Source organism: Myotis brandtii, unplaced genomic scaffold (genome assembly GCF_000412655.1).
Source record: "Myotis brandtii unplaced genomic scaffold, ASM41265v1 scaffold317, whole genome shotgun sequence".
Classification (NCBI taxonomy): Eukaryota; Metazoa; Chordata; class Mammalia; order Chiroptera; family Vespertilionidae; genus Myotis; species Myotis brandtii.
Window position 1 is genome coordinate 1,000,825 of NW_005362155.1, and position 26,910 is coordinate 1,027,734.

At 52.6% G+C, this 26,910-nt stretch overlaps 1 protein-coding gene across 1 annotated transcript in view; it reads right to left on the reverse strand.

The window, feature by feature from the left end:
* Positions 1-26,910, reverse strand: part of KIAA0556 (KIAA0556 ortholog) — a 213,244-nt gene that overhangs the window by 140,494 nt on the left and 45,840 nt on the right. Inside the window, exon 3 of the mRNA XM_014542952.1 lies at positions 9,052-9,128. Coding sequence (XP_014398438.1) covers positions 9,052-9,128 — 77 coding nt within the window. The remainder of the gene's footprint in view (positions 1-9,051; positions 9,129-26,910) is intronic.

Below are 26,910 nucleotides of genomic sequence, written 5' to 3' on the forward strand. Positions count from 1 at the left end.
TGCGGGAAGAGATTGGACAATAATCGTGCACCTATGGATGAGGACAGTGGGTGGGGAGTGAGGGCGGAGGGTTGGGTGGGAACTGGGTGGAGGGGAATTATGGGGGGAAAAAAGAGGAACCAATGTTATAATCTGAACAATAAAGATTTAATAAAAATAAAAAAATACAGAAAATGCGACACCCTTGGTCTTCGGTCAGTAAGTACATTCTGGCAAATTGTTACTGATCAGTCATAACAAACCCTGAAAGCAACCCAAATGTGCAAGGGCAGGAAAGTGGAACCCGGGCCCCCATGCAACCATTATAATTATGAGGAATCTGTCGAAACTTGGGCTGTTGTTGGGATCTGTTCAGTGGTGAAAATGGCAGAATAAAAACGTACATATATGTCTAAGTGCAAAGTTGGAAAAAGGTGTGTTTGTGGACCCAGAATGGAAGGTGATAAATGTAAAAATTAAATCAGTTGTTAAGGTAGGGTGGTGGCTTTATGGGTGATTTCTTTCTTTGTTCTTAACTGTTTCTTGAGCTGCTACTACATCCATCTTTTCAACCATCGTGGCAGGAACATTTATTACAGAGGCTTATCTCTTGTCAGCGCAGAAGCCTGGGAGATGCCTGACGGTCAGGCAACAGCGTAAAACAGAAGGAAAACACAAGTAACTAGGAGACAATTTCCAAACACAGCAAGAGCCACACTCTCTGGAGCCAACAGCACAGGGCTCCCTTGGAAAGCACGGGCATCTCCAGGGAGAGGGCCACAGGGAGCCCTTGCCTGGGAGGCCCCAACATGGGGGAGGGGGCTGAGGGATGGAGGGGGACGGGGGGTCAGAATCTGTCTCCTAATGCTACCTTAATGGTTACGGCGGCAGCCCGTTCCCCAGAAGCTGGGGCTGGCCCTCCACGTGGGCCTCTCTTTAAGCAGGATGATTTATGAAAATGTGGATTTATGAAGCTGATAAATGAGGAGATAATTATTCAAACTGTGAAAGGAATCACTAAAAGAACTCCTCTGCTGCAGCTGAGCACATCAGTAATATTCACTGGATCAAAGAAAAATGGTTTTAAAAAAATTGATAGACTATTTCGCATAAAAAGCTGCCCTAGGTGAAGGGAATTCAAAACAATCAGATTGATTCCTGCCCTTGGCAAGATGGAGGCCCTGCCCCTGCTGCCCAGTCCCACTCTGCTCTCTTGCAGGTCTGGTTGGTCTCACGTAAGGCGCAGTATCTGTGAATCCCTCTACTCTCCCTCCCACCCGTCAGGATTCAGTCCCTGGGCTGCAGGTCCATGCTGAGTACCAGGGACAGTGAGGGACTCTCTCCAGACCTCTTTCTGGAACAAGTGGCCCCAAGGAACTCCAGGCCTAGCAAGGAGGGAAGGCGGCACAGGTGCGCTTCCTAACACAGCCCCCGGGTACCCAATGCACAGCACAGGCATCATTTCCATTTTATCCCGTACCGGTCATTTGTACAGAGAGCTTTCTTGTGCATAAGAGGAAGTGGAGACAAGGTGTTATAAGGAAATGACGGGGAACACAACACACTTGATGGCTGGGGGGTCGGGCACAGGCAGGGACCCAGGTGAGAGGACTAGCCGAGCTCAAAGAGCGGGCAGTGCGCTGCTCATGAACCTGACTGGGCTCAGGACGGAGCTATCCCCGTCTGAGCGCGGAGGTTGCTGTGTGACTGTGGACTAGCCCAAAGGTCACCTGAGGGTTCTAAGGGTCAGGCATTCAAGGTCTACCGGATGCCAGCTCAGGGAGAAGGCATGTTTAACATTAAAATGATGAAGAGGATGATGAAGAAACCACACTTCGGTGGAGGGCTTACTATGCACCGTCAAATACCTTGTCTCACTTCCTTCCTGGCCCTGCGATTTAAGTCCTCCCATTGGCCTGTTTTATAGATGAATGTGCCAAGGTCAGAGAGCCAAGGAAGCAGCCAGGATTTAAATTACAATCTGCAAGGCTCAAGCCTGCCTCCCAGCGCCTTTCAGCTGTTTCTTGTCTCCTCACCAGGTTTCACGCCACAGGGCTCTGAGCAAGGAGGGTTCCCAGAGGAGCGTGGCTCTCAGCTGAGGAGTCTTGGAGGTGGTGGCGTTGGAGTCCAGCCTTGAAGCATGAAGCAGAGAGCAACGGTGCCAAAGCCTGCCATTCCTTCCAGAAGCTGGTGGCCCTGGGCTCTGGGATTAGTTCTCCAGGACGTCACCACCCCAATCCACGTGGGTGGAGGTGGCGCAGTGTTGAGGGCAAAGCTCCGCACTGGGGGCTCTGCCAGTGCCCCGGCTGCATGACCTGGGGCAAGCCCTCAGTTTCCTCTTCTGTAGAATGAGACCAAGAATGCCTACACCTGTCTGGTTGTCAGGGGATAGAATGGGAGGCCAGGCTGAAGCTCCAGCTCAGAGCCCAGCCCGTGCGAGGCCCCCACTGGATGCTGGTTCTCCCATTCCTTCTTTTTGCCTGAATCTTCTCTTCAGGCTTTGGGTTCACCTCCCACATGGGCAGGTTTTCCTCTAAGTTTCCCTCAAAGAAAAAAGCAAATAATGCCGCTGCTGGATTCCTGGCCCTGGCCACACTCCACAATGAGAGGTGCGTGTTGCAGCCCCCTTGGCTGTGAGCTTCAGTCCCTCCGCACATCTCTGCCCTCTGATCCCTCTGCTTGCTCTCTCCTGAGTCCCGTTGGGCATGGTTACATCTCTCAGGAAGGCGAGTGACCATACACTCAGTGTCCTCTGGAGGGTTTGTGCAGGGTGAACGGGTCTCTCCTGGAGCACATGCTCGCTTGGTGCTCCTCCGGCATAGTCTGGGTGGCCTGGTCCTCTCCTGGAGCACACGGTCACTGGGTGCTCCTTCCGGCATACTGTAGGTGGCCTGGTCCTCTCCTGGAGCACATGGTCGCTGGGTGCTCCTTCCGGCATACTGTAGGTGGCCTGGTCCTCTCCTGGAGCACATGGTCACTGGGTGCTCCTTCCCGCATACTGTAGGTGGCCTGGTCCTCTCCTGGAGCACATGGTCACTGGGTGCTCCTTCCCGCATACTGTAGGTGGCCTGGTCCTCTCCTGGAGCACATGGTCACTGGGTGCTCCTTCCCGCATACTGTAGGTGGCCTGGTCCTCTCCTGGAGCACATGGTCACTGGGTGCTCCTTCCCGCATACTGTAGGTGGCCTGGTCCTCTCCTGGAGCACATGGTCACTGGGTGCTCCTTCCCGCATACTGTAGGTGGCCTGGTCCTCTCCTGGAGCACATGGTCACTGGGTGCTCCTTCCCGCATACTGTAGGTGGCCTGGTCCTCTCCTGGAGCACATGGTCACTGGGTGCTCCTTCCCGCATACTGTAGGTGGCCTGGTCCTCTCCTGGAGCACATGGTCACTGGGTGCTCCTTCCCGCATACTGTAGGTGGCCTGGTCCTCTCCTGGAGCACATGGTCACTGGGTGCTCCTTCCCGCATACTGTAGGTGGCCTGGTCCTCTCCTGGAGCACATGGTCACTGGGTGCTCCTTCCCGCATACTGTAGGTGGCCTGGTCCTCTCCTGGAGCACATGGTCACTGGGTGCTCCTTCCCGCATACTGTAGGTGGCCTGGTCCTCTCCTGGAGCACATGGTCACTGGGTGCTCCTTCCCGCATACTGTAGGTGGCCTGGTCCTCTCCTGGAGCACATGGTCACTGGGTGCTCCTTCCCGCATACTGTAGGTGGCCTGGTCCTCTCCTGGAGCACATGGTCACTGGGTGCTCCTTCCCGCATACTGTAGGTGGCCTGGTCCTCTCCTGGAGCACATGGTCACTGGGTGCTCCTTCCCGCATACTGTAGGTGGCCTGGTCCTCTCCTGGAGCACATGGTCACTGGGTGCTCCTTCCCGCATACTGTAGGTGGCCTGGTCCTCTCCTGGAGCACATGGTCACTGGGTGCTCCTTCCCGCATACTGTAGGTGGCCTGGTCCTCTCCTGGAGCACATGGTCACTGGGTGCTCCTTCCCGCATACTGTAGGTGGCCTGGTCCTCTCCTGGAGCACATGGTCACTGGGTGCTCCTTCCCGCATACTGTAGGTGGCCTGGTCCTCTCCTGGAGCACATGGTCACTGGGTGCTCCTTCCCGCATACTGTAGGTGGCCTGGTCCTCTCCTGGAGCACATGGTCACTGGGTGCTCCTTCCCGCATACTGTAGGTGGCCTGGTCCTCTCCTGGAGCACATGGTCACTGGGTGCTCCTTCCCGCATACTGTAGGTGGCCTGGTCCTCTCCTGGAGCACATGGTCACTGGGTGCTCCTTCCCGCATACTGTAGGTGGCCTGGTCCTCTCCTGGAGCACATGGTCACTGGGTGCTCCTTCCCGCATACTGTAGGTGGCCTGGTCCTCTCCTGGAGCACATGGTCACTGGGTGCTCCTTCCCGCATACTGTAGGTGGCCTGGTCCTCTCCTGGAGCACATGGTCACTGGGTGCTCCTTCCCGCATACTGTAGGTGGCCTGGTCCTCTCCTGGAGCACATGGTCACTGGGTGCTCCTTCCCGCATACTGTAGGTGGCCTGGTCCTCTCCTGGAGCACATGGTCACTGGGTGCTCCTTCCCGCATACTGTAGGTGGCCTGGTCCTCTCCTGGAGCACATGGTCACTGGGTGCTCCTTCCCGCATACTGTAGGTGGCCTGGTCCTCTCCTGGAGCACATGGTCACTGGGTGCTCCTTCCCGCATACTGTAGGTGGCCTGGTCCTCTCCTGGAGCACATGGTCACTGGGTGCTCCTTCCCGCATACTGTAGGTGGCCTGGTCCTCTCCTGGAGCACATGGTCACTGGGTGCTCCTTCCCGCATACTGTAGGTGGCCTGGTCCTCTCCTGGAGCACATGGTCACTGGGTGCTCCTTCCCGCATACTGTAGGTGGCCTGGTCCTCTCCTGGAGCACATGGTCACTGGGTGCTCCTTCCCGCATACTGTAGGTGGCCTGGTCCTCTCCTGGAGCACATGGTCACTGGGTGCTCCTTCCCGCATACTGTAGGTGGCCTGGTCCTCTCCTGGAGCACATGGTCACTGGGTGCTCCTTCCCGCATACTGTAGGTGGCCTGGTCCTCTCCTGGAGCACATGGTCACTGGGTGCTCCTTCCCGCATACTGTAGGTGGCCTGGTCCTCTCCTGGAGCACATGGTCACTGGGTGCTCCTTCCCGCATACTGTAGGTGGCCTGGTCCTCTCCTGGAGCACATGGTCACTGGGTGCTCCTTCCCGCATACTGTAGGTGGCCTGGTCCTCTCCTGGAGCACATGGTCACTGGGTGCTCCTTCCCGCATACTGTAGGTGGCCTGGTCCTCTCCTGGAGCACATGGTCACTGGGTGCTCCTTCCCGCATACTGTAGGTGGCCTGGTCCTCTCCTGGAGCACATGGTCACTGGGTGCTCCTTCCCGCATACTGTAGGTGGCCTGGTCCTCTCCTGGAGCACATGGTCACTGGGTGCTCCTTCCCGCATACTGTAGGTGGCCTGGTCCTCTCCTGGAGCACATGGTCACTGGGTGCTCCTTCCCGCATACTGTAGGTGGCCTGGTCCTCTCCTGGAGCACATGGTCGCTGGGTGCTCCTTCCGGCATACTGTAGGTGGCCTGGTCCTCTCCTGGAGCACATGGTCACTGGGTGCTCCTTCCGGCATACTGTAGGTGGCCTGGTCCTCTCCTGGAGCACACTGTCGCTAGGTGTTCCTTCCGGCATACTGTAGGTGGCCTGGTCCTCTCCTGGAGCACACGGTCGCTCTGTGCTCCTTCCGGCATACTGTAGGTGGCCTGGTCCTCTCCTGGAGCACATGGTCGCTCTGTGCTCCTTCCGGCATACTGTAGGTGGCCTGGTGCTCTCCTGGAGCACATGGTCACTGGGTGCTCCTTCCGGCATACTGTAGGTGGCCTGGTGCTCCCAGCTGAGGCCTGGGGAGTTCCTCCAAGGCAAGAGCTGTGTGGTAGACACCTGTTCTTCCTGCCTGCCTGCCCGGCACCTCTCCCCCATCTTCCCACCATAGCCCAATAGACCCCCTACTTCCTGGGAGTAGGTCCTAGTTAAACCACTCCTTACTCTACATGGTGTGGGTGAGCTCGCTCCACCCCAGCTTAATGAGTGTCCAAGGAGTGGCCAGTCAGACCATGCCACCTCACCAGACAAAGAGGGTGATTAGCTCAGGAATGAACCTGGGGCCCCAGCCTGACCAATGGGAGCCCTTACCAGCACTTTTGTGGAACTATTAGGAAGGAGGTACTCTCCCTTCCTCGAGGTAGGAGATAAATGTGGGGTTTCCAGTGGTGGCCTTGGCATCCGTGAGGGGCGTACCTGTCTGAGATGTCTCCAACATGGGAAAACAGCTAAGAGATGAACAATGACTGATTTCAGTGACATCATTTTTTTAAATTGATTTGAGAGAGAGAGAAAGGGAGAGGGAGAGAGAAGAAAGGAGAGGGGGAGAGAGAAACATCGATATAAGAGAGAAACATTGATCAGTTGCTTCCCACCTTGACTGGGGATCGAACCCACAACTTTGGCATGTGCCCTGACCAGGAATCAAACTGGTGACTTTACGGTGCATGGGATGACATTCAAGCAACTGAGTCACACTGACCAGGGCTCAGTGACATAATCTGAGCACCAGGATCCAACCATGCCAGGAGCCAGAGTATCATCCTGGGTTTTTTTATTTCATGAGCCAGTAAGTGTCTTTGTTGCTTAAAGTCCATTCACCTTGGGTTTCTGCACCGTCCAGTAAGGAGCACTAACAGTGTGTCTTCCTCAGCACATGGTTCTTCATGCTCGCGGTAAGGCGAGGCACTGAGAAGGCGCAGTGAACTGAGCGAGTAAAGAACAATGTTCCGGGCAGGTCTCTCCTGAGCACTCACACCAATGACTACTGCACCCGCCTCTCAGGTCACAGGGCAACCCACACAGCAGCCTGGGTTTTCATCTCCCTCTAGGCACAGTGTAAAGCTCAGAGGCTGGTTTCCTAGCCAGTCAGATAACCAGATTTCTAACTTGGTAATGAGTTTAGAGGCCCTGGCTACCCTGGCAGGTTTCTCTCCTCTTGATTATTTATGACAATGTCAAACAAAACATTATTAAGAAAGTACAGCCCAGCTGCACCACTTCCTGGTTGTATTGCACACTGCTCTGGTCTCCACTTCCCTGTCTGTAAAATGGGTGCAACAACTGTATCTGCTTCATCTGGTGGGTAGTGTGCAGACAAAATGATGACGATGGGGGCGAGGTGACAGGGCGAGGCGCCTGGCACGCACTGGCACTCCAGAAAAGGTGCCTTTAAAGCAACATTGATGACGGCTCAGGTGCATTCCCCGTTTTTCTTTTTAGGTGTTTCTATTAGTTCTGCCTTCTAATTTCCTGTCATCAAGCCAGCTCCCTCTTGGTGACAACATAGCTCCCAAATTTTATGGCAACTCAGTTTTAATATTTTTTAATTGCCTTTGTGCTGCAACCTGGCCACTGGATATTCTCCTACACGCTTATATCGGCTGGTACCTCTTTGAGCATATACTTATTGATCCCCGATTAACAAGAAGCAATTTGCTCATATGACACGCTCCTCCAAGAGAAGGCACATGTATTTAATTAAACGATCACCCAGGTGTCAGGGGCACCACCCAGCCTGCCAGAAACTGAGTGAAACAATCTGCTCCGTGGCATTCATGAAGGTAGAAAACCCACTCGGGGCTCCTGGGCACAGCCTTCCACTGCTCCAGCTGGAGGTCACCTGCGGGGAGAGGGGGGGCCGAGCACAGAGCAGCTGGGAGAGGACAGTGCCTTCCAGCAGGAGGCATTTCTGGCTGTTCCCATCGTTTTCTATTCAGAGGTTCCCACTGGAGGAGGTAGGGCCTCACCAGGGAGCACCTGGATAGGTGGGCGGGTGCTGTTGTCATAGATACAGAGGGTCTTAGTAGAATTTAGTAAAGAGGCCAGTGGGCAGGAACACTACACTCCTACAACACATGGGACTCTCTTTCACATAGAAACCTGTCCCCTGAGACATGCCACCAGGGCCCCAGGTGACAAGCACCAGGAGTCCAGCCAGTCAGAGGAGGGCTGAATCCACGTTCAGGATGACAAGCCCTACACATCTGGCCTGCAAGACCCAAGCTTATTATTCCCATAACACAAAGGCCCAGATTAGCACCCAGTCCTTCCCCTCCTGTAGGTCTGTTTTAGGGGCCTGCACCACTCTTCCATTTGTTTTGCACTTTCACTTGAATCCATTACTAACATTTAAAACACAGGAGGTTTCACACCACAAGCGCAGATTTCCGGCTTCTCTGGCAACCGTGGAGGCCATGGACCCTGCCCCGTGTTCCCAAACAACTGGCCTGAGCTGAGCACTCTCCCCACGGAGCTGGCTTTGCTCACTGCCTGGCCCCTGCTAGCATCTGAGTTTGCAAACCCAGCTTCCTGCAAGGCCCCAGGCCTGACGACAGACCGCGGTGAACTGAAGGTGAACTTCCAGAGGCGGCACACTTTCACAGCACTGAGGACACGACGCCTCTTTTGAACCAGACCCCAGTGCTTTGACCTCGGTCACTAAACACTGCGCCCACCGACTGCCGGCTTTTTCAAGAACCAGCACCCCAGAGCCCAGATTCATACTGACTTAACGTTAAGTGACATGGGGACCAACTTCAAACACAAATGCACAGTGACTCCACCTTTACATAACGAGGCATGATTACAGGCTCAGATTTCCCAGGCCCAGCACAGCCTGAAAGATCACAGCCTGGGCTCTTGCGGTGACTAATGCACAGGCCCTGCCAAATCCCAGCTTTTCATTACAAACCCACCTTCTCCCAGAACATAAACAGGGAGGCAAGAGGCAGCACTTACACGCCGAACAGTTTGCTACAGCTCAATCAAAAGTGCAATTAAGTCAGTGAATGGAGAAATAGGAGCTGGCATTGCAGAGAATACTCCCAGCCTCCGAGTGGGGTGACTGCATCCCACTCGTGTGAACCAGCGCCTGCGTGCTGTTGATAAATCTAAATAGGGTTCTTATTTGGCTAATATTAAGGGCTGCCGGCGAGCGGCTTTGTCTTACCGGTTCCTCTGCTGAAGCAATATTAAATACTCATCATGTTTCTCATCAAAGTCTGTCACCATGTCCTTAGTGTAACCCTGAAATGAAGAAACAGAGCAGTGTGATATGGGAAAGCAGGGAAGCATTCGCTGAGGCCCGGCGAAGTGCACAGGAGGTGGAGAGGCAGAGGGTGACCTTGACGCAGGCGTGGCTCCCCAGGCGCGTCACTCTGGAGCCCCAGAGCTCCAGAGGTTGTCCGATGTCCCAATGGGTTGTGAACACACACAACTAATGATCTACGAAAAGGAGAAGCCGATTCCCCAGCACCACCGTTCATTCCTCCCATGCCCTACAAAATCAAGGTCGTGGACAAGATTTGAGCTTCACTCTTTGCTCCCACTTGTTTACTTTTCTCAAAGTTATAACCAGATGCAACCCAAATCAGTTGACTTAAGAGGGGGTCTCGTTTTTTTCTTGACACCACAAGAGAAATGCATGCAACAACTCAGTTATTACAAATATCTGTGACCCAGAGAGTGAAGGTCCCTTAGGAGCAGACATGTGGGGATCTGTACCTGTCCTTTTGACAACAGAGCTCTGGATTCCCTTTGGGGAACCATTCAGCCCCTCCTTTCAGTCCACTGGCTGCCTTGGATGGCCTTGAAAGTTCTTTTGTTCTCCTCTAGGATCACATGACCTTGGCCTTGGCCTAGTCAGTCAACATAGTGCTTCCCGCAGCCACAATGATTCACTGGTTTAAGGTTGAGACATGACCAAGCTGGGCCCTTGAAAGACAGCCCTGGGCTTTGCTGACACTCTCAGGGAAAAGCTGCTCTCTTCCCACTGCAGTGCTAAGCTGATGAGATGCAGGTCTGAATTGCCTGAGAATGAAGTCAATAAGGACAGATCTGAGAGATGGAGATTTCTAATGACATCATTTGAGCTCCTGGATCCACCCATGCCTGAAGAATTTAGTTATTGCTTTGCAATTTTCAGCTGAGTTTCTGCCATTTGCAGCCCAAAGAATTATGTCAAAAATCATAATCTGACCATATAATTTTATAGGTATAATTAACAATACTACACGTTTAAAGTGACATATAAATATACTAGTAAAATTCCCATTATAATCCTATATAATAAAAGCCTAATATGCAAATTGTCCCCTCAGGCAGTCATTTGACTGGGAGACAGGGAGTTCAACCAGTTGCTATGACATGCACTGACCACCAGAGGGTGGTGCAGAACATGGTGTGCGTCAGCGATATGGCGCTGGCAATGGGTGGCAATGGAGGCACTGCCAGCCCCAATGGGCCCCGATAAGAGCGGGACTGTGGTGGGATGGTGGAGCAGGTGAGCGGGCAGTGCCAGGCCAAGGTGGGTGCGAGTTCCCAGGCTGGGATGGGGATCTGGGGGTGGGTGGCGGTGAACAACCTCCCGGGCCCCCCCGGGTGGGGGGCTGCAATCTCTTGCCAGCTACCTGGGGGCAGGGGTGACAGGAACAGAGGTGCACTGAGAATGCGGGGTGTCTGCAGAGCTCGCTCTCACTCCCTCTGCTACCCTCCCCTGGGATGCCAGGGCTTGCACAGAGGAAGCCCCCACGCTCAGGTGCCGGGCGCCTGCGAGGAGCTGGCCCTGCATCCACGCAGCCTCTTCTGGGTGAGCTGGGCCACAGCCGCTGGAACCGCAGGGGCTGGTTGGGCTCCCCATGGGTTCGCGCAGAAGCCGGTCTGCAAGGCCGACCGGGAGAAGCAGGCTGCCACCTAGCTTCTGTGCAGCGCTGCTGGGCGGCCCAGAGGTCCCGCTGCGCCCCGGCCTGCTGCGTTCAGGTGCACTCTCTGCATCTCCGCGTGGGGACTCGGGCACCATGACTCAGGTGGAGGGGGGTCCATGGGGGCCCGGGGGCCCAGGTGCTGCCCAGGGTCCAGAGATCAGCTGGGACCTGTCCTTCCACACCAGATGCTCGCGCTTCGATCACTGGCTAAGCCTAGGAACTGCACCCATGCATGAATTTCATGCACCGGGCCTCTAGTTTGATATATATTCTTCTAGATGTTTTTCTTTGTTTATGATATACATATATACATATTTATAAATACACACACAAACACACATCCTTTTAAACAAAAATAGGATCATACCATAAACAATTCTTTGCAATTTTCTGTGTTCCTTAAATAACTTTTTGCCAAGGAATGGATTAAAAAGACAGGATCAACTTGGTTCTAGTCACAAATTATAGGGATTAAGTTTTAAATGGCAAGTAAGATATCTGTAATAAAAATGCAATTGTGCGAAAATCCAAATGATTAACATGGGAAGAAAAAAAAAATCTCCGTTGTTCTCTTCTTAACTTGTCAAAATGTGGCTTTAACCCCATTATTCTACCAGAACCCTACCCAAGGATGACTGAAACCTCAACCAAATGTAACAGCTCTCTCCTTCCTCATCCCATTCAGCTGCTCTGTGCCCTGGGGAACTGCTGACCACTCCTGGCCGAGCTCTCCTCTAGCTTCTGCAGTTCCGAATGCGCCTCCTTCCCTCCCAGCCTTCTGCCTGGGCCTCGCTGGCTACCCTTCCTCCATTGGCCTCAGATGTGGATGGTCATTGTCCATCTCACCTTTCTGGGCCTCTCTTCCTGTCTTTACTTCTCTTTCTGATCCCAAAGAAATGGGCTGTGGAACCCAGAGAGTCACTCCTAGTCCAGGGCTGAGGCTTAAGGACACTGGGTTGGGAGGAGGCTCAGTTCCCTCCAGAATAACAACATGTGTGTGATGGGGACAGTTTATGCAGCATTTCCATATACATGGTTCTCCTTTGATCTTCACAGCAGCCCTTGAAGTAGTTACTATTACCCCACTTAAGATACAAGGAAACCCCTTCAGGCATCTTCCAGGAACTGGGATCCTCCTCCAAGGCAATTTACATAACCATTTTGAAATATTTAAATGACCGCTGATATATTACAGTATGGGATGAAACAGTCTATGACATTTTTAGATGAAATATGAGACTTCAAAGAGATCTCAGCTTGTGGTGGGCTGCCCTGGGCCTTCACCTCATACCCTCCAGAAGGAAGACGTCATCAGAGACTTGAAGAGCACAGGCATAAATCCAGCCAAACTTTTACCAACCTGTGCCTCTCAAATGCTAATGTGCGCACCAATCACCTGGGGATGGTGCTGAAATGCTGGCTCTGATTCAGTGTGTCTGTGTGTGGGGGGGTGGGGGGGTGGGGGAGGAGGGAGAGACTTTTCTAACAGGCTCCCAGTTTGAGTAACAAGGCCCTAGATTAGTCCTTCTTATTCCCCACTATTCACAATACGCCCACCTCTAATAGGATGTCTTTGGACTTGAGCTGGGAAGAACTGCCGGCTTTGGAGTCCAGCCTGGCTCCAAGCTGCAACAGTGCCATTAGTTTCCTCATCTGTGACACGGAGGTGATGACAGTACCTGTCTGGGTGGGTTTTCCTTCCCCTTCTAGGGAGAATGTGGACTGCACGCAGTCACAGTGGACAGGGCTAACTTAGCACAGTACCTGGCACCTAGAGAGCTCTCAATGAACATTGGTTACATTCACATTTACAGAGTCCATTATTTAAAAAGCACTAGCCTAGCCCCTCCTCACCCCCACCCACACTCAGTTCTTCCCTAATGCCTTAATCATTCTGCTCCTTTTTCCAGAAATCCACTCCAACCGTCTCCAGTCTCCACCCAAAACCTTTCCAAGGCCCAGCTAAATTCTGGAAGTCTCCATGAAGCCTTCCCCTGACATTCTCAACTCCATTCTCTTCAGCTCATTCTGAACCCCTGCAATCCTATAAAATAAAAGCCTAATATGCAAATTGTCCCCTTGGGTGGTCTTTCAACCGGAATTCGACCACTCGCTATGACATGCACTGACCACCAAGGGGTGGTGCAGAACATGGCGGGCGTTGGTGACATGGCGCTGGCAGTGGGCAGCAGTGAAGGCGCTGCCGGCCCCAATGGGCCCAGACAACAGCGGAACCATGGTGGGATAGTGGAGCAGGTGAGCAGGTGGCACCAGGCCAAGGTGGGTGCAAGCAGGGACCCAATTGTCCTGCCAATGGCCCCTCAGACAGCGACCAGCAGCAGCAGCGGGGGACAAGGCCACCATCTGGCTCCCAGGTGCTGAGGGAGCCAGGCAGGGGGCCCAGCCCTGACTGATAGCCCGCAGGCAGGATGGTGGAGCAGGTGAGGGGGCGGCACTAGGCCAAGGCAGGGTGCCAGGCAGGGCTGTGAGGTGGGGCACAAGCTGGGGCCCGATCTCTGCAGGCCACCCCAAGGGACCCTACCAGTGCACGAATTCGTGTACTGGGCCTCTAGTTAGTAATAATTATATACAATGTGGAATTGATACCATTGTAATAACGTGGTTATCAATTAATAACTAGAAAGGAACAAGGGGAAGCTGCAATTTAGACACATGCCCAGTAACTTCTGGGTGATGTGGGAAGGTGCTTGCCTGTCAATCATACCTGGGAACAGGTCATTGGCAGGAGTAGGCCTGTAGGCGTGGCCACTGCAAGCCCAGGAAGATTTGATATTTAAACTCCTGAACAAAGGGAGTTTTCTCTCTTGGTGCTTTTGGGGCACCTGGCCCTCTTGTTGCAGGGGGCACGCTCCCCTGCATTCGCCCACATGGTGCACAGCCATGTGGACGCCACACACAATGGACTAATGGACGTTAGCCTGATGCTACATGGGACCCAGCTCCACCATGGACCGGAAACTCTGGACACTGGCTTTGCTTCTGGCTTTGCTGAAGCGCCAGCTGCATATTCTCCAGGACTGGTTTAAGGGCCATGGGACTTTGGAAACCGAGGGGTATAATTTCACACAAATAAACCTTCCTACCACATCGCATTCTCCCATGTGAGTCTTAGAAAATTCTCTTTCTCAAGACATTGCAAGAACCCAACCCCCAGCTCCCAGCTCCCAGCGGGGACATACCCCACTTCCCACTAGCAACAGAGGCATCCCACCCGTGCAATCCTCTGGTCACAGAATAGTGTATGACTGAGTGCTAAGTTGTTACCACTTAACTGTATGTATTGCTCACTAATTATCTGGGGATTCGGAGACTTGGGGCGTCATCCCTGATCTCTGCTTCTCACCTTCTCTGAGCCTCAGTTTCCTCGTGTGTAAAAAGAGGGTACTAATAAGGGCAACCACTCGGGGCAGCTCTAAGGGTTAGCCAGGAGCAGAGTGGAAGTAATTTAGGGCCCTTCTTTCTGGTTCTCCCTTATAATCCCAGCCGGATTGTAAATCCCTGTGGATGAGAAGGGGCCACATACTAAACCTGACAAGCTCAGGGGAGGCCTGCATAGCAGCCTCACAAGCTCAGAGACCTGAAGTGACCACATAGGATGGTCTGAAGTGAAAACTTTTTAACTAAAAGCAGTTCTTGGTGGGTAGTCATGTTCTACGGCAGTATTTTTCCCTAACAAAGCCTGTCTGTTTGCATCTAGGATAATATATCTGATAAGCATGCCTTTGCAATAACAAAATAATTTCCTCTTTCCAGACCCCTCAAAACACAACCATGACACCAAAGAGGAGACCACAAACTCCCCTCCTGTTAACTGTTATCGTGTCAATTGCTGACTGTTAACTATCCTGTGCCCACCTATGTAAAAGATCATTTTACTTTTTACCCAATCCCAGAGGTTCCCCCCACCTTGCTTTCTCCCGCCTCCCTAATCTATCACCAATGAATTTCATGTAACCCACTTACACCTCTTTTGATTGTAATGTATAAGATAAGGTGCGAAACTGCCATTTTCTCAATCCGTTGAGGTTTTGCTTCCCAGCAATTGTCATCAGTTTGGCTCAAATAAACTCATATTCTATCAGGTTTGGGTGTTTCTCACGTTGACACCCTGGAGGGTGGAACTGTGGGAAAGCAGGGGGGACATGCCTGGGGAGCCGGTCCTGGCTCACCACATCCAGCTCAGTGACGACAATGCTGAGGCTGACTCAGCACCAACTGGGCCAACCCTCACCCCACTCTGGTCAGACATCAGCCACTGCCTCTCCAGCAGGTACTCTTCCCTTCACTGAGACTGCATTTCTCTGGCTACAAAGTGGAGGCATTAACACGTAAAGCACCCCAGAACGGCGTGAGAACCTTGTAAAGGGCCAGATTTATCACCACTGTCCCGCAGCAAGCATTTATCAAGTGCTTACTGTGGGGCTGTTACATATGCAATGAGGGTGTAACAAGAGCTCGGACCCAGTGTATATTCAGAAGCCAACTTGCCAGGAGGCTGTACTCAACCACCAGTCAGGAGCTGCTCTGCAGGACTCTGGCCCCTTCCTGTCCTGAGAGGTAAGAGTGGCACCCCCTGCTGTTGTGCACACAGTCAAGCAAACACACACTGGCCAGCGTCCCTAACACTGGGGATGGCCTGCTGGGAGTTCTGGAAACACCCACTCGATTGACTGCACAAGGGTATTTTTCTGAAAGTCCATAACTTTTATCAGATTACCAAAGGCATCTGAGACCAAACACAGGAGACAAATGATTATAATAAAATGTATAAAACGTGATGCCAAGGATCCGAATGAGGGAACTGGGAAGGCCCCCTTGAGGGCAGGGCCAGCCCCCCCCACTCACCCCTACCCTTGGGAGTCATCTTCGAAGCCTGGCTCACTCTCCAACTCCACAGTCAATCCACCACCTCCCCGTGAAAATGACCATATATCCCACATCTGACCACCTCTCACCACCTTCCCCTACCACCCTGGCCAGGTCCCCTCTCCCACCCCCCACTCCTGCCCTCACCCCTGCAGTCTGCTCTCCCTGCTACAGCCAGGGGGTCCCTATCATGCTCTTCTACATGGATCCTCGCAGCCACCATGCCCTGCACACTGGGCCTCCACTCGCAGCTCTGAGCCACCTCCCACCACCCCACTCCAGCACCCTCAACACCCAGCACCCTCAACGCCCAGCACCCTCAACACCCAGTACCCTCTACACCCAGCACGGCCCCACATCAGGGCCCTGAGTCACCAATCCGTCTGCCTGGAGTGCTCTCCTTCCAGGGAAACAGCTAGATTCCTCACCTCCTTCAAGGCTTGCCTCATCTCACCCGAGGTGCACACACACACCCACTCCCAATCCCCACTGACTTAACACCTGCGTTCCCTTATTCATAGGCCTTTCATTACTCGGGCTGTCCTCTGCGCTAGAATGAAAATCCTGTGAAGGCAGGAACTGTGTCGGTATTTGACCACTTGTGTATCCTAAGCCCCTGGGCAGTGAGCACTCACTAAAAACTGGCTGAGTGAAATAAATAAAACATTTGAACTAAGATTTTAAAGTTGAAATGTTTTCTGGGCAACAAGAAAGGGGACAGGCATTCCAGGCAGAAGGAACAATACGGCAGAGGTTTGTGGGCCTGAAAAAGCTTGTACCGTTCGTGGCCAAAAGTTGGGTTTGACTAGAGTGATGGGTGCCAGGAGGTGCCAGTTAAGCAGGCAAAGGGTCTAGGAGTTCGCATGTGACACAGAGGCCAAGCCTTTCTGCCACAATTGTTATTCTTCTCATCTGTATCCATCCCGATGCTGGCCCCAGAGACGGGGCGGAATTCTATCAAAGGCCATATCATTCATTCTCTCTGGGGGGAAAAGAAATGGAATCGGAAAGAAACAGCAAGAATCAGTTATGTCTAAAGGAGCCTGGCAGAGTCTGTATTTCAGAAATCACGTATTCCTCTGAGGCCAGAACATTGGAATTCTCCTAAACAGGCTGATTTAGTGAGTGCAGAGCCTGAGCTGCATAAACGAGCAGCTGAGGGTGGCCTCGGTTTCCAGGGCTGGCGAATGTCTCAGTGTCTCGGGACCTAACCTTGCCGGTGTCAGCCCAGCAGAGAGCAATGCCTTCAAGTGCTTTAATGAGGAGGCTGTGGACAACTGTCCCGGGGTCCCTCCACACCCGAGGCACTCGGCCTCCCCCTCCCAAAGGGTCACATCGTAACTGAGGGACAACTTATGAGCAATAAATGAATGCGCCATTATCGGGGCCCCGCTTCAAGCCGCCTTCACTGCCATTTATTATACTCTCTGTGGGTCTTATTGTGAGTGCCGCAAAACAGGCTAGGCTCCAGGATCGCTGGCTCCACTGTGGAGAGGAGGAAACTGAAGCTTTGAAGCTGGAGCCAATTGCACGCAGGCCACAAAGCATCTACGTGGACAGTGGACATCTGTTGTGTCTGTCAGCTCAGCATCTATTCACTTTCTTCTGGTTACACCACCTCAATTTTCCTTTGGGAAACCACCTCCCCTCCACTCTCAATCCCTGTGGTGGGGGTGGAAGTAATACTGCCTGCACGTGACCTAACCCTGGCCAACCCGGGTATTCTGTCTCCCTGGCCATGTGACAGGATCAGGGCTAGGCATGCGCCCCAAGCCAGGCCAACAGACTCAACTCAGGGGCTGGTTGAATCTGCTGGACAGTCGCTCTCCCTCTCCCCTTGGAATATGAGCTGGCATGAGCTGAGAGCTACTAGGGGCCCAGCCACTAGAGCTGAGGGCCACCACAAAGGAAGTCATTTTTATCAACGGATTAGGTTCACCATTACGAACATCCTTATATGTCCCAGGGAGAGGTATGTCCCAGAGCGACAGACACCAACACAGGCAGCGGAACTGAGGACAGAGACAGACAGACCAGAGAGCAACCACATCCTCTTAACTGCACCCATGTTTAGCTGCCTGAAGCCAGCACTGTCTTGGCCTTTTTGTCATTGTTAATCCTCACCTGAGGATATTTTTTCCATTGATTTTTAGAGAGAGTAGAAGGGAAGGGGGGGAGACATCAATGTGAGAAAGACACATCAATTGGTTGCCTTCCACATGCCCACCGACCTGGGATGGGAAATGAGCCTACAACCCAGGTTCATGCCCTTAACCAGGAATCGAACCCAAGACCCTTCGGTGCATGGGCTGATGCTCTGGGCTATCTTGGCCTTTTTATTTTCTTTTATTTTTAAATATATTTTTATTGATTTCAGAGAGGAAAGGAGAGGGAGAGAGAGATAGAAACATCCATGATGAGAGAAAATCACTGATTGGCTGCCTCCTGCATACCCCCTACTGGGGATCGAACCTGCAACCTGGGCATGTGCCCTTGGCTGGAATCGAACCTGGGACCCTTTAGTCCACAGGCTGACGCTCTATCCACTGAGCCAAACCAGCTAGGGCTACCTTGGCCTTTTTAGTCACAAGAGCTAATACATTTGTTTTTTTTACTCAAGCCAGTTTGAAGATGCGTACGCGCATGTGCGAGTTTGTGTGTGTGTGTGTGTGTGTGTGTGTGTGTGTGTGTGTGTTTGTGCATGTGTGTGTGTGTGTGTTTTACACCTGAGTGAGTTCTCTGTGGTACAGTGGTAGAGCTAATACTCAGGACTGTTTGAATCCAAAGTCAGTGCCATGTCCAAGGGCTCAGAGAAGCACTTAGTAGAGAAATAAAATGTTACCTTAATGAATGTTCTCCATGATGGCCCTAGACCCACAATTACAGACGATCCAAATGTATCTTAACAGTAAAAAACTCCTATTCTTCAAAACTCTCCCTCAGGGTCAACTCCTCTGTCTTCCCAGTGCTTCTGTCCCCGTGCTGTGTAATAGTCTTTAATGCATAATGCAAGTTGAATGAAAAAGTATAGTTCTGAGTTGGCCTTTTACTGCTTTCGCTGACAAATCAGATGTACTCCCATCCCCAAAACAGGGAGGATAAATACTCTGCAGTCAGTGTGCCTACATAGCAAACAGCCAAGCAATCAAGGCCTAAAGAACGGCTGATGCTACCCCCTAGAGGTGGAACGAAACACAAAACACTGCAGCAAAGATCCCAGTTTCTCAAGCCCAGGGTCGCCGTGGTAACAGTCACATGCCCTGCACACACCAGACAGAACACCAAGGAAGTTTGGTTTCTTCTCAAATACCTTAGACTCACATTATTACTACGCTACCCTGACAGGTACCCATACATGCCTGGAGATTCTATACTTAGTGTCAGAGTTTGTAGAATCTCGATGCAGATCCAGATTCTAGGATTTCCTCTTGGACTCCACGGTGCAGGCTATATACTTAGAAAACATTTTTCTCACACAGCTATCTAAAATATCATTTTCAACACATATTTGTCAGAAAATAATTAACATGTCTTTTGATTCTCAGAAAAGTTTTCTTGTGCAATGTGTATTATAAACGATCTTTTAGGCAGGCAAATATAGATTTTCTCTTTTTAAAATCTTAAATGAGTTTAAGTCAAAAAGAGACTATATATTAATGTCATAAATGGAAAATCACGACCACGTGCCACAAACAGAAGGCAGACAGAAATTCCGACTCAGTACAATGGCACATGCTTTCGTGCCACCCACACTGGGAAACTCGGGGCCAGAGCTTCACGTCCCCGCAGCCCTGCCAGGTGGGCAGCGCTGACTCTATTTTGCAAATTCATCCGTGTTCACTCAGTATTCATTGGACACCTATTCTGGAGGACGCAGTGAGCACATCACAGTCTCTGCTGCCATGGCCTCACATGCTAGTGAAAGGAGACAGGCGATAAAAAGAAGTACATTTGTTGCATGTCAGACAGTGCTAAGTGCCACGGAGACGAGAAGAGGGAGTGTGGGCAGGAGGGAGGCGCTGTTAGCGGGGGGTCAGAGAAGGCCAGAAAATGACACTGAAGGAAGTGAAGGAAGAGAACCCGGTGGGAATCTGGCAAAGGTGGCAGGAACGGCAAGTGCAAAGGCCGTGAGGCTGGAGCAGAGAGAGCGAGGCGGGGAATGGAGGCAATGGGGTGGGACACGAGGTGGAGACTCTAAGGAGGCCAGGAAGCCCGTGCAGGGGTTTGAGGGGACCTGACATCATCTCAGCTGGGTTCTAAGTGAGTCAAGGTGGGCTGAGGCTGACCCCATCCTCCGGCCCTCCTCCCTGAGAGCGGGGGATGGGCCTCAGGCCTGCGAGGAACCTGGAAGCACACGTGAAGCATGACTAGCCTCTCACTCGTAAGGAGAAGGCATGCCGGCTTCCGCTCTCCCAGGCTGGCGCTGAACTGATTTAGGGCTGCAGTTACCTGTCAGAGCCTCTCAGTCCCGCAGGACCGGCCGCTTGGCCTGATGGGAGGAGAGGCAGCCTAGGTGGCATTCACCTCCTCCACCTCCACCTCCATCCGCCGGATTGCAGTGAACTTTTCCCTCTAAGGACAAGCTGGGCGGCCTGAATAGACACTCCCCCTCTCCACAGGGGCAAGCAGGGCCCTTCCTATTTATTCCACAAATATTTCCTCAGCTTCTCCTATGGATTGGACACTGAGCTAAGGGACAAACTAAGACAAATGCAACCTGACTCCACCACCCTCTCTGACCTCATTTATACACACACACACACACACACACACACACACACACACACACCAAACATCTGGCCCAAGTAGCCCTCTGGCTGCTTCTCAGAGAAGCCATGCGCCTTCCTCCTCTTGCTGTCTCCCCACCTCTGGGCAGGTGTGGCCCTTCCTGGGGCCTCTCCTGACTGCCCCAGCCCTCTTGGCCTCCTCACTCTCTGAAAGTATCTCTGTTTGTTGGTGGTTCCCCACTGGGATGCCAGACCCATGGGGCAGGGGTGTGCTAACTCCCACTGCTGTATCTCCCAGCCCCCGGCCAGTGCCTGACACACATCCGGAGCTTACAGAGTATCTCTGGAAAGGAAAGAACGAGGAGGAAAGAGGAAAGGCAGGCAGGAAAACAAGATCCCTGTTCTCAAGGAACTTAGTGAGGAGGCCACTGAAAGACAGTGATTCCGATGCCATGGGGGAGGTGTCGCCAAGAGGAAGTACCTGTGCTGGGGTGGGGACACAGTGCACAGGCACCTGCCATCAACTGAGGATCGGTCCCCTCTCACCCCGCCCCTCACTGACCATGCGGTCCTTTCCTCTCTCCCTCCTTTCCTTCCTACCTCCTTTCGGGTTTACTGCGAGCCTCCTACCAAACAAGTTAATCTAGGGGCAGAGAGGGGAGTGTGCTCCAAGCAAAATGGATGCGCATGAGAGTGAGCAGAGTAGGGGAGACAAAGGGGCTGGCGCCAAGGGCAAGGGGAGCAAGGGATGACACGGGGCTGGGCCAGACCACCAAAGCCGCATGGGCTGCAGCAGGGCGCTTTCCCGTAACCCCAGGCCATGGGAAGCCACTCTGGGTTACTGGGGTAGAGGGTGGACGTTGGGATAGAGTGGAGGTGGCCCAGAGTGGGTGCTGGGGAGCAGGTAGGAGGCGGCTGCGGGTGTTCAGACAAGGGGTGCCGGAACCTGGAGGAAGCAGGGAGAAGATATTTTTAAGGTGAAGGCACAGGACTTGCTAATGGCTGGAAAAAGGAGGCAAGGGAGGGGAGGTATAGGGGGTGAACCTAGAGTTTCCGGCCTGTGTAACTGGCAGTCGGTGATGCCATTCTCAGAGAGGCGAAGGCTGGGGAGAAGCAGGGCTGAGTCTGTTTGGGGCACTTGTGTTGAGACTTGGAGGCACACCCTAGAGGAGCAGCTCAGGGGTTTGCGGTTCAAGGCTTCATGACACTGGTAAGATGCCCCCTCTTCCCTGCTTGCCCCCACCAGACTGCGTGGCGCCCTCCCTCAGCTGTGTCCAGAAGCATCCTCACAGACCGCTCTCTGGGGAAGCACTCATGAAAGCCACCTGGACATAGGCCTAGGCCCGCGTCGTGGATACTGAGCTAGGCCCAGGTCACTCGCACCCCAGCTGCCGGGTGTGGTGGTGGCGGCTGGCAGCTCAAAGCTGTGTCCCTTCCAGGAAGCCTGTTTATGCTTACTTTCTGAAACTGGTGGATGCCAAGGGTACAAAGACCCAGGCTTCTTGTCTCAGCTGGAAACACCTCTGAAGGGCCACTATCCCCAGAGCTCCCTATGGGATCATCACAGCCTGCATGGAAGTTCAACTCCTCCCTCTGCCCCAGCCTGCTTTCCCCACCCCCACAGATGTTGTTGGGAGAGGCCTCCCCCACCAACCTCCTGCCCGGCTGTCTCCAGCCCAGAGCCGGCTTCCTGGGGACTAAGACAGTAGGTCTTTCCCCCTTGACCACAGCTCCTAGGCAGGGCTGAGTCTCAGTACATCAAAGGCCATCGATAAATGCATTTTGAACTGAATGGGCCAGGACTTCCCACAGTGGTCCTGAATTCAAACAGGACAGACCCAAGTCCCAAAAGTACAATGAATTCCTTGGACCACAGACCCCAATTTTTTAAAAAATTTATTTGAGAGAGAAACATTGATGCAAAAGAGAAACAGCAATTGGCTGCCTCCTGCATGCCCTGCCCTGGGGAATGAGCCCACAACCCAAGCTTGTGCCCTGACCAGGAATCGAACTGATGACCTCCTGATGTATAGGATGACACTCAACCAACTGAGCCACTCCAGCCAGGGCCAGACCCAATTTTAAATTCTGAAATCTGGTTGCCATGGAGGTATGTGACATCGGCCCTCAATTCCCGGGTCTTCAATCAATAGCTGAGCAGCGAGTGAGATGGTCAGGACGCAGCTGTGGAGCCAAGTGCCTGGGCAAGAACCCTGACCTGCTGGTGTGAGTGGAAGAAGGTACCTGTGCCAGGGTTTCCTCCACTGTCACACTGGACTGATGTCCTAGTGGCACTATTTACAACAGCCAACAAGTGGAAGCACCCCAAATGTCCATCAAAGGATGAATGGATAAACAGGGTGTGGTATATCCGTACCATGGAATATTCTTTGGTCACAAAAAGGAATGAAGCACCCACACAGTACGGATGACCTCGGAAACATTTTGTTAAGTGAAAGACGCCAGACACAAAAGGCTACGTATTATGATTCCATTTATATGAAATGTCCAGAATAGGCAAATCCATGAGACGAAAGTAGATGAGTGGCAGCCGGGGAATGAAGAGCAGCTGCTAATGGATCAGGATTCCTATCTGGATGATACATTTGAAATTAGACAGTGGTGATGGTTGCACAGCATTGTGAATGTACTAAATACTGTTTAATGGTACACTTTTAAATGGTGTTTTTTGTTTTGTGTAAATTATCCTATCCTATATAATAAAAGGGTAATATGCAAATTGACCAAACGGCGGAACAACCAGTAGCTATGACACGCCCTGACCACCAGGGGGCAGACACTCAATGCAGGAACTGCCCCCTAGTGGTCAGTGCGCTCCCACAGGGGGAGTGCCGCTCAGCCACAAGCCAGGCTGATGGCTGGCGAGCACAGCGGCCCACCTTCTCGGCAGTGCTAAGGATGTCTGACTGCGGCTAAGGATGTCTATCAGTCGGACATCCCCCGAGGGCTCCCGAACTGCTAAAGGGCGCAGGCCGGGCTGAGGGACCACCCATCCCCCTAGCCCCCAAGTGCACAAATGTTGTGCACCGGGCTTCTAGTATCTCAATTAAAAATGCAAAAAAGGGGGGTGATGATTAAAAGCATCCACCTTATACACATAAAACGATTATTAAAGCACTGCCTGGTGTATAATGCATGTTCAGTAAATGTTAGCAACTAAGATGATGTTGATTAGAAATATGCAGAGGTTTTAATCATGATGGTACAACATCTGAACTCACAGTTACCCTAGAGCCAGCTCCCTGAGCTACCCGGAGGCGTTTTACGCCACAAAGTTAACACCACCTGAAATTCACACAAAGAAAAGATGACATGACTTTTTTAAGGATGCAACTTCCCTTTTCCCCGAGTAGGAAGAGGCTGAGCTAGCCTGTTTCTGGGGAGAGCAGCTGGGGGTAGGACTTGCTCTGCCTCCAGAGAGGGGCTGCCCTCACACCCTGGGAACAGGCCCGGGCTGGTGACAATCAGGACCCGGTTGTGCACCAGCCCTTGAGCGTCATCACGGTGGCAGGCAGCGAAGACTATGAGGGCCCTCTGCCAGAGAAGTGGTCTGCACCAATAAAAACAGCGGTTTTGCCATGTCTCCACTGGCGTGTTTCTCCAAAGGGGATGACTTCCAGCTGGCGAGGAGGGCTAGGAATAGAACCGGGCTGACAGGGGAGAGGCCGGGTGCAGGCTGCAGGAGACGGTCCTTCTTCGAGCCGAGGAGGAAGAGAAGGGGTTGGGAGTCGCTTCCAGCCCCTAAAGCAGCCTGTGTCCTTGCTGAATGTGCATTCTTAAGAGCGGAACAGCAGCCCACAAATTCCACCATCTCTCGGTCTCCTGCTTGCTCCTACCAACCCACAGCCCGCCACTGGGATTTGCTCTAAGACACAGATCTCCTGGCTTCCCTCATTAAAAGCCTGCAACGGCTGGCTGGCGAGTGAGGTGACAGAGGCACTCTGGGGAGTAATGTGGCAGCATTCACTAAAACAAGACAAAAGCAGTCCCCACACAGCTCCCATGTCCTCTGACCCAGCCATTCCGCTCCATGCAATCTCCTGGAAAGACGCACACAGGTGCCGAGGAGGAATGTACAAAATGCTAAGCCTCCGGCAGGAAAATGACTAAATGACCCTAGGTCTGTCCATACCTGACTATAATGAGATTTTTTCTTTTCAAAGGCCTAGTTTATTTTTAACACCCAGGATGGACTTCGTATAGTTCAGGGAGGTGAGGCAAGTTACATGTTACAAAATCAAGTTACAGAACAACACAGTCATCATGACCTCATTTTGTTAAAATCTACACACTCCAACATACCACATATATTTTAGGGGTACATTTGGGAACACAGATGCACAGAGAAAGGTCTGCAAGGGTGCATGCCAAGCTCGTGACAACAGTCATTCCAGGAGGGGCAGACTGGGCTTAGGGAGAGGTAGGAATTGGCAAAAGGGACTTGAGCCTTACCTAGAAGGTTAGAAATAATTTTCTTAAGGAAGCTGCTTTCATGTATTATTGTATAACTAATGACCTCCACCTACCCTACCTCCCTTTTCAAAAAAGAAAAAAAAAATCTCCCTGACCGGTTTGGCTCAGTGGATAGTGTTGGCCTGCGGACTGAAGGGTCCCAGGTTCGATTCCATTCAAGGGCATGTACCTTGGTTGCGGGCACATCCCCAGTAGGGGGTGTGCAGGAGGCAGCTGATTGATGTTTCTCTCTCATTGATGTTTCTAACTCTCTATCCCTCTCCCTTCCTCTCTGTAAGAAATCTATAAAAAAGTATTTTAAAAAAAATCGATGGCTCCATATCCCAAACAGACGCAGCTGGACAGGCTTCCCCCAAGCCCAGGTTCCCACACCCAGCTGTCGGCTCCAGGTCTTGGCAGGTGTGAAGCTGAAGCCCTGATCTTCCTCCTACCCCTTCTAACTCTCTCCCTCTCCCTTCCTCTCTGTAAGAAATCTATAAAAAAGTATTTTAAAAAAAATCGATGGCTCCATATCCCAAACAGACGCAGCTGGACAGGCTTCCCCCAAGCCCAGGTTCCCACACCCAGCTGTCGGCTCCAGGTCTTGGCAGGTGTGAAGCTGAAGCCCTGATCTTCCTCCTACCCCTGCTCCCACCCTCTTTCCCATCTCAGGGATGACCAAAGGCTTTCTGGTTGCTCAGATTCTCGCTTTTTCTCCCACCCACATCCAGCCCAACAAGTCCAAGTGGCTCTACTCTCGCGATGCTCAGGACCCGGCACCTCCTCTGCTCCCCCCACTGCCAGTCACCCCCTTCTCCGGGGTTCTGCCACAGCCCACAGGGCTCCGCTCTGCCCTCACACATAGCCAGAGGGAGAACACGCACTGCTAAATCGGGTCTGTGCTGGCCCTCTCCCACTCATGCTCCCGTGGCTCCTGCCTCATGCAGACAAAAACCCAAGTCCTTACCTGACCTGGCTTTACCCTCTGTCCTCACCTCCCACCACCTTACCCCTCATTCCCCGTAATTCAGCTACACAGGCCATGCCCTCAAGGACTCTGGTCCTTGCTGTTCCCTCTGCCAAAATGCCCTCTTCCTCTCGCTTCCTTGCCTCTGCTCACCGGCTCCGTGAGGCCTCCTGAGGAGCCCATGTAACATAACAGCCCCCAGCACTCCCAGCCCCCTTCTCTGCTGTATTTTTTCCTCTGACACCCTTATAATTTACTTATCTGCTTAGGGTCTGCCTTTAACCACTAGGACATAGCTCCGAAAAAGTGCGGGTTTGTGTCTGCTGTGTTCACTGTGGAATCTCCAGGAGCCAGGGCAGGGCCTGGCACACGGCAGGTACTTGAAGATATTTGCTAAGTGACTGCCGGAATGAGCGACGTTTTCTCTATGGGCCCGCCTGCATCACCAGCCTCCGCAACCCCCGTTCGCTCTCACACATATTCTTTGCTTCTGTCACAATGAACTACTTGCTGGTCCCTCAAACTGGTATATGCCCAGGTGTCTGCACCTGTTTATCTGCCCGGCCTGACCTATCCATTAGCTTCAATGTCATCTCCTCCTGACACGCTGGCCAATCCACCTCCCACTCCCTACCCTGCTGGTGAGTTGAGGTTCCTCCTCTGACTCCCGTACCTCCCCACTGTTTCAGGATTCATAAACTCCCACCGTTGGTAGAATCAATTCCTCGGAGCTGGCCACGTGGGGTTGGCATGTTTTTCCTCAATGAATCATCACAACAACTGATAGAGCACGAATTATTATCTCCATTCTACAGTTGTGGAAACTGAGGCACGGAGTCGCCAGTGAACCAGTACAGAGCTGGAATCTAAACCTAACTTCACTAGACTCCAGTCCGTGCTTATCCCCTGAAGTGCCAGCAGGGCCCTCCACAAAGCCGGAGTGCTGTGATGACAGGGCCGAGGCCTCTGCCGAGTCACCAAAGAAATGAGCAAACCGGCCCAAAGGTCCCAAGCCCTGGTCTGGGCTGCACGGGGTGAAGGCTCACAGTGGG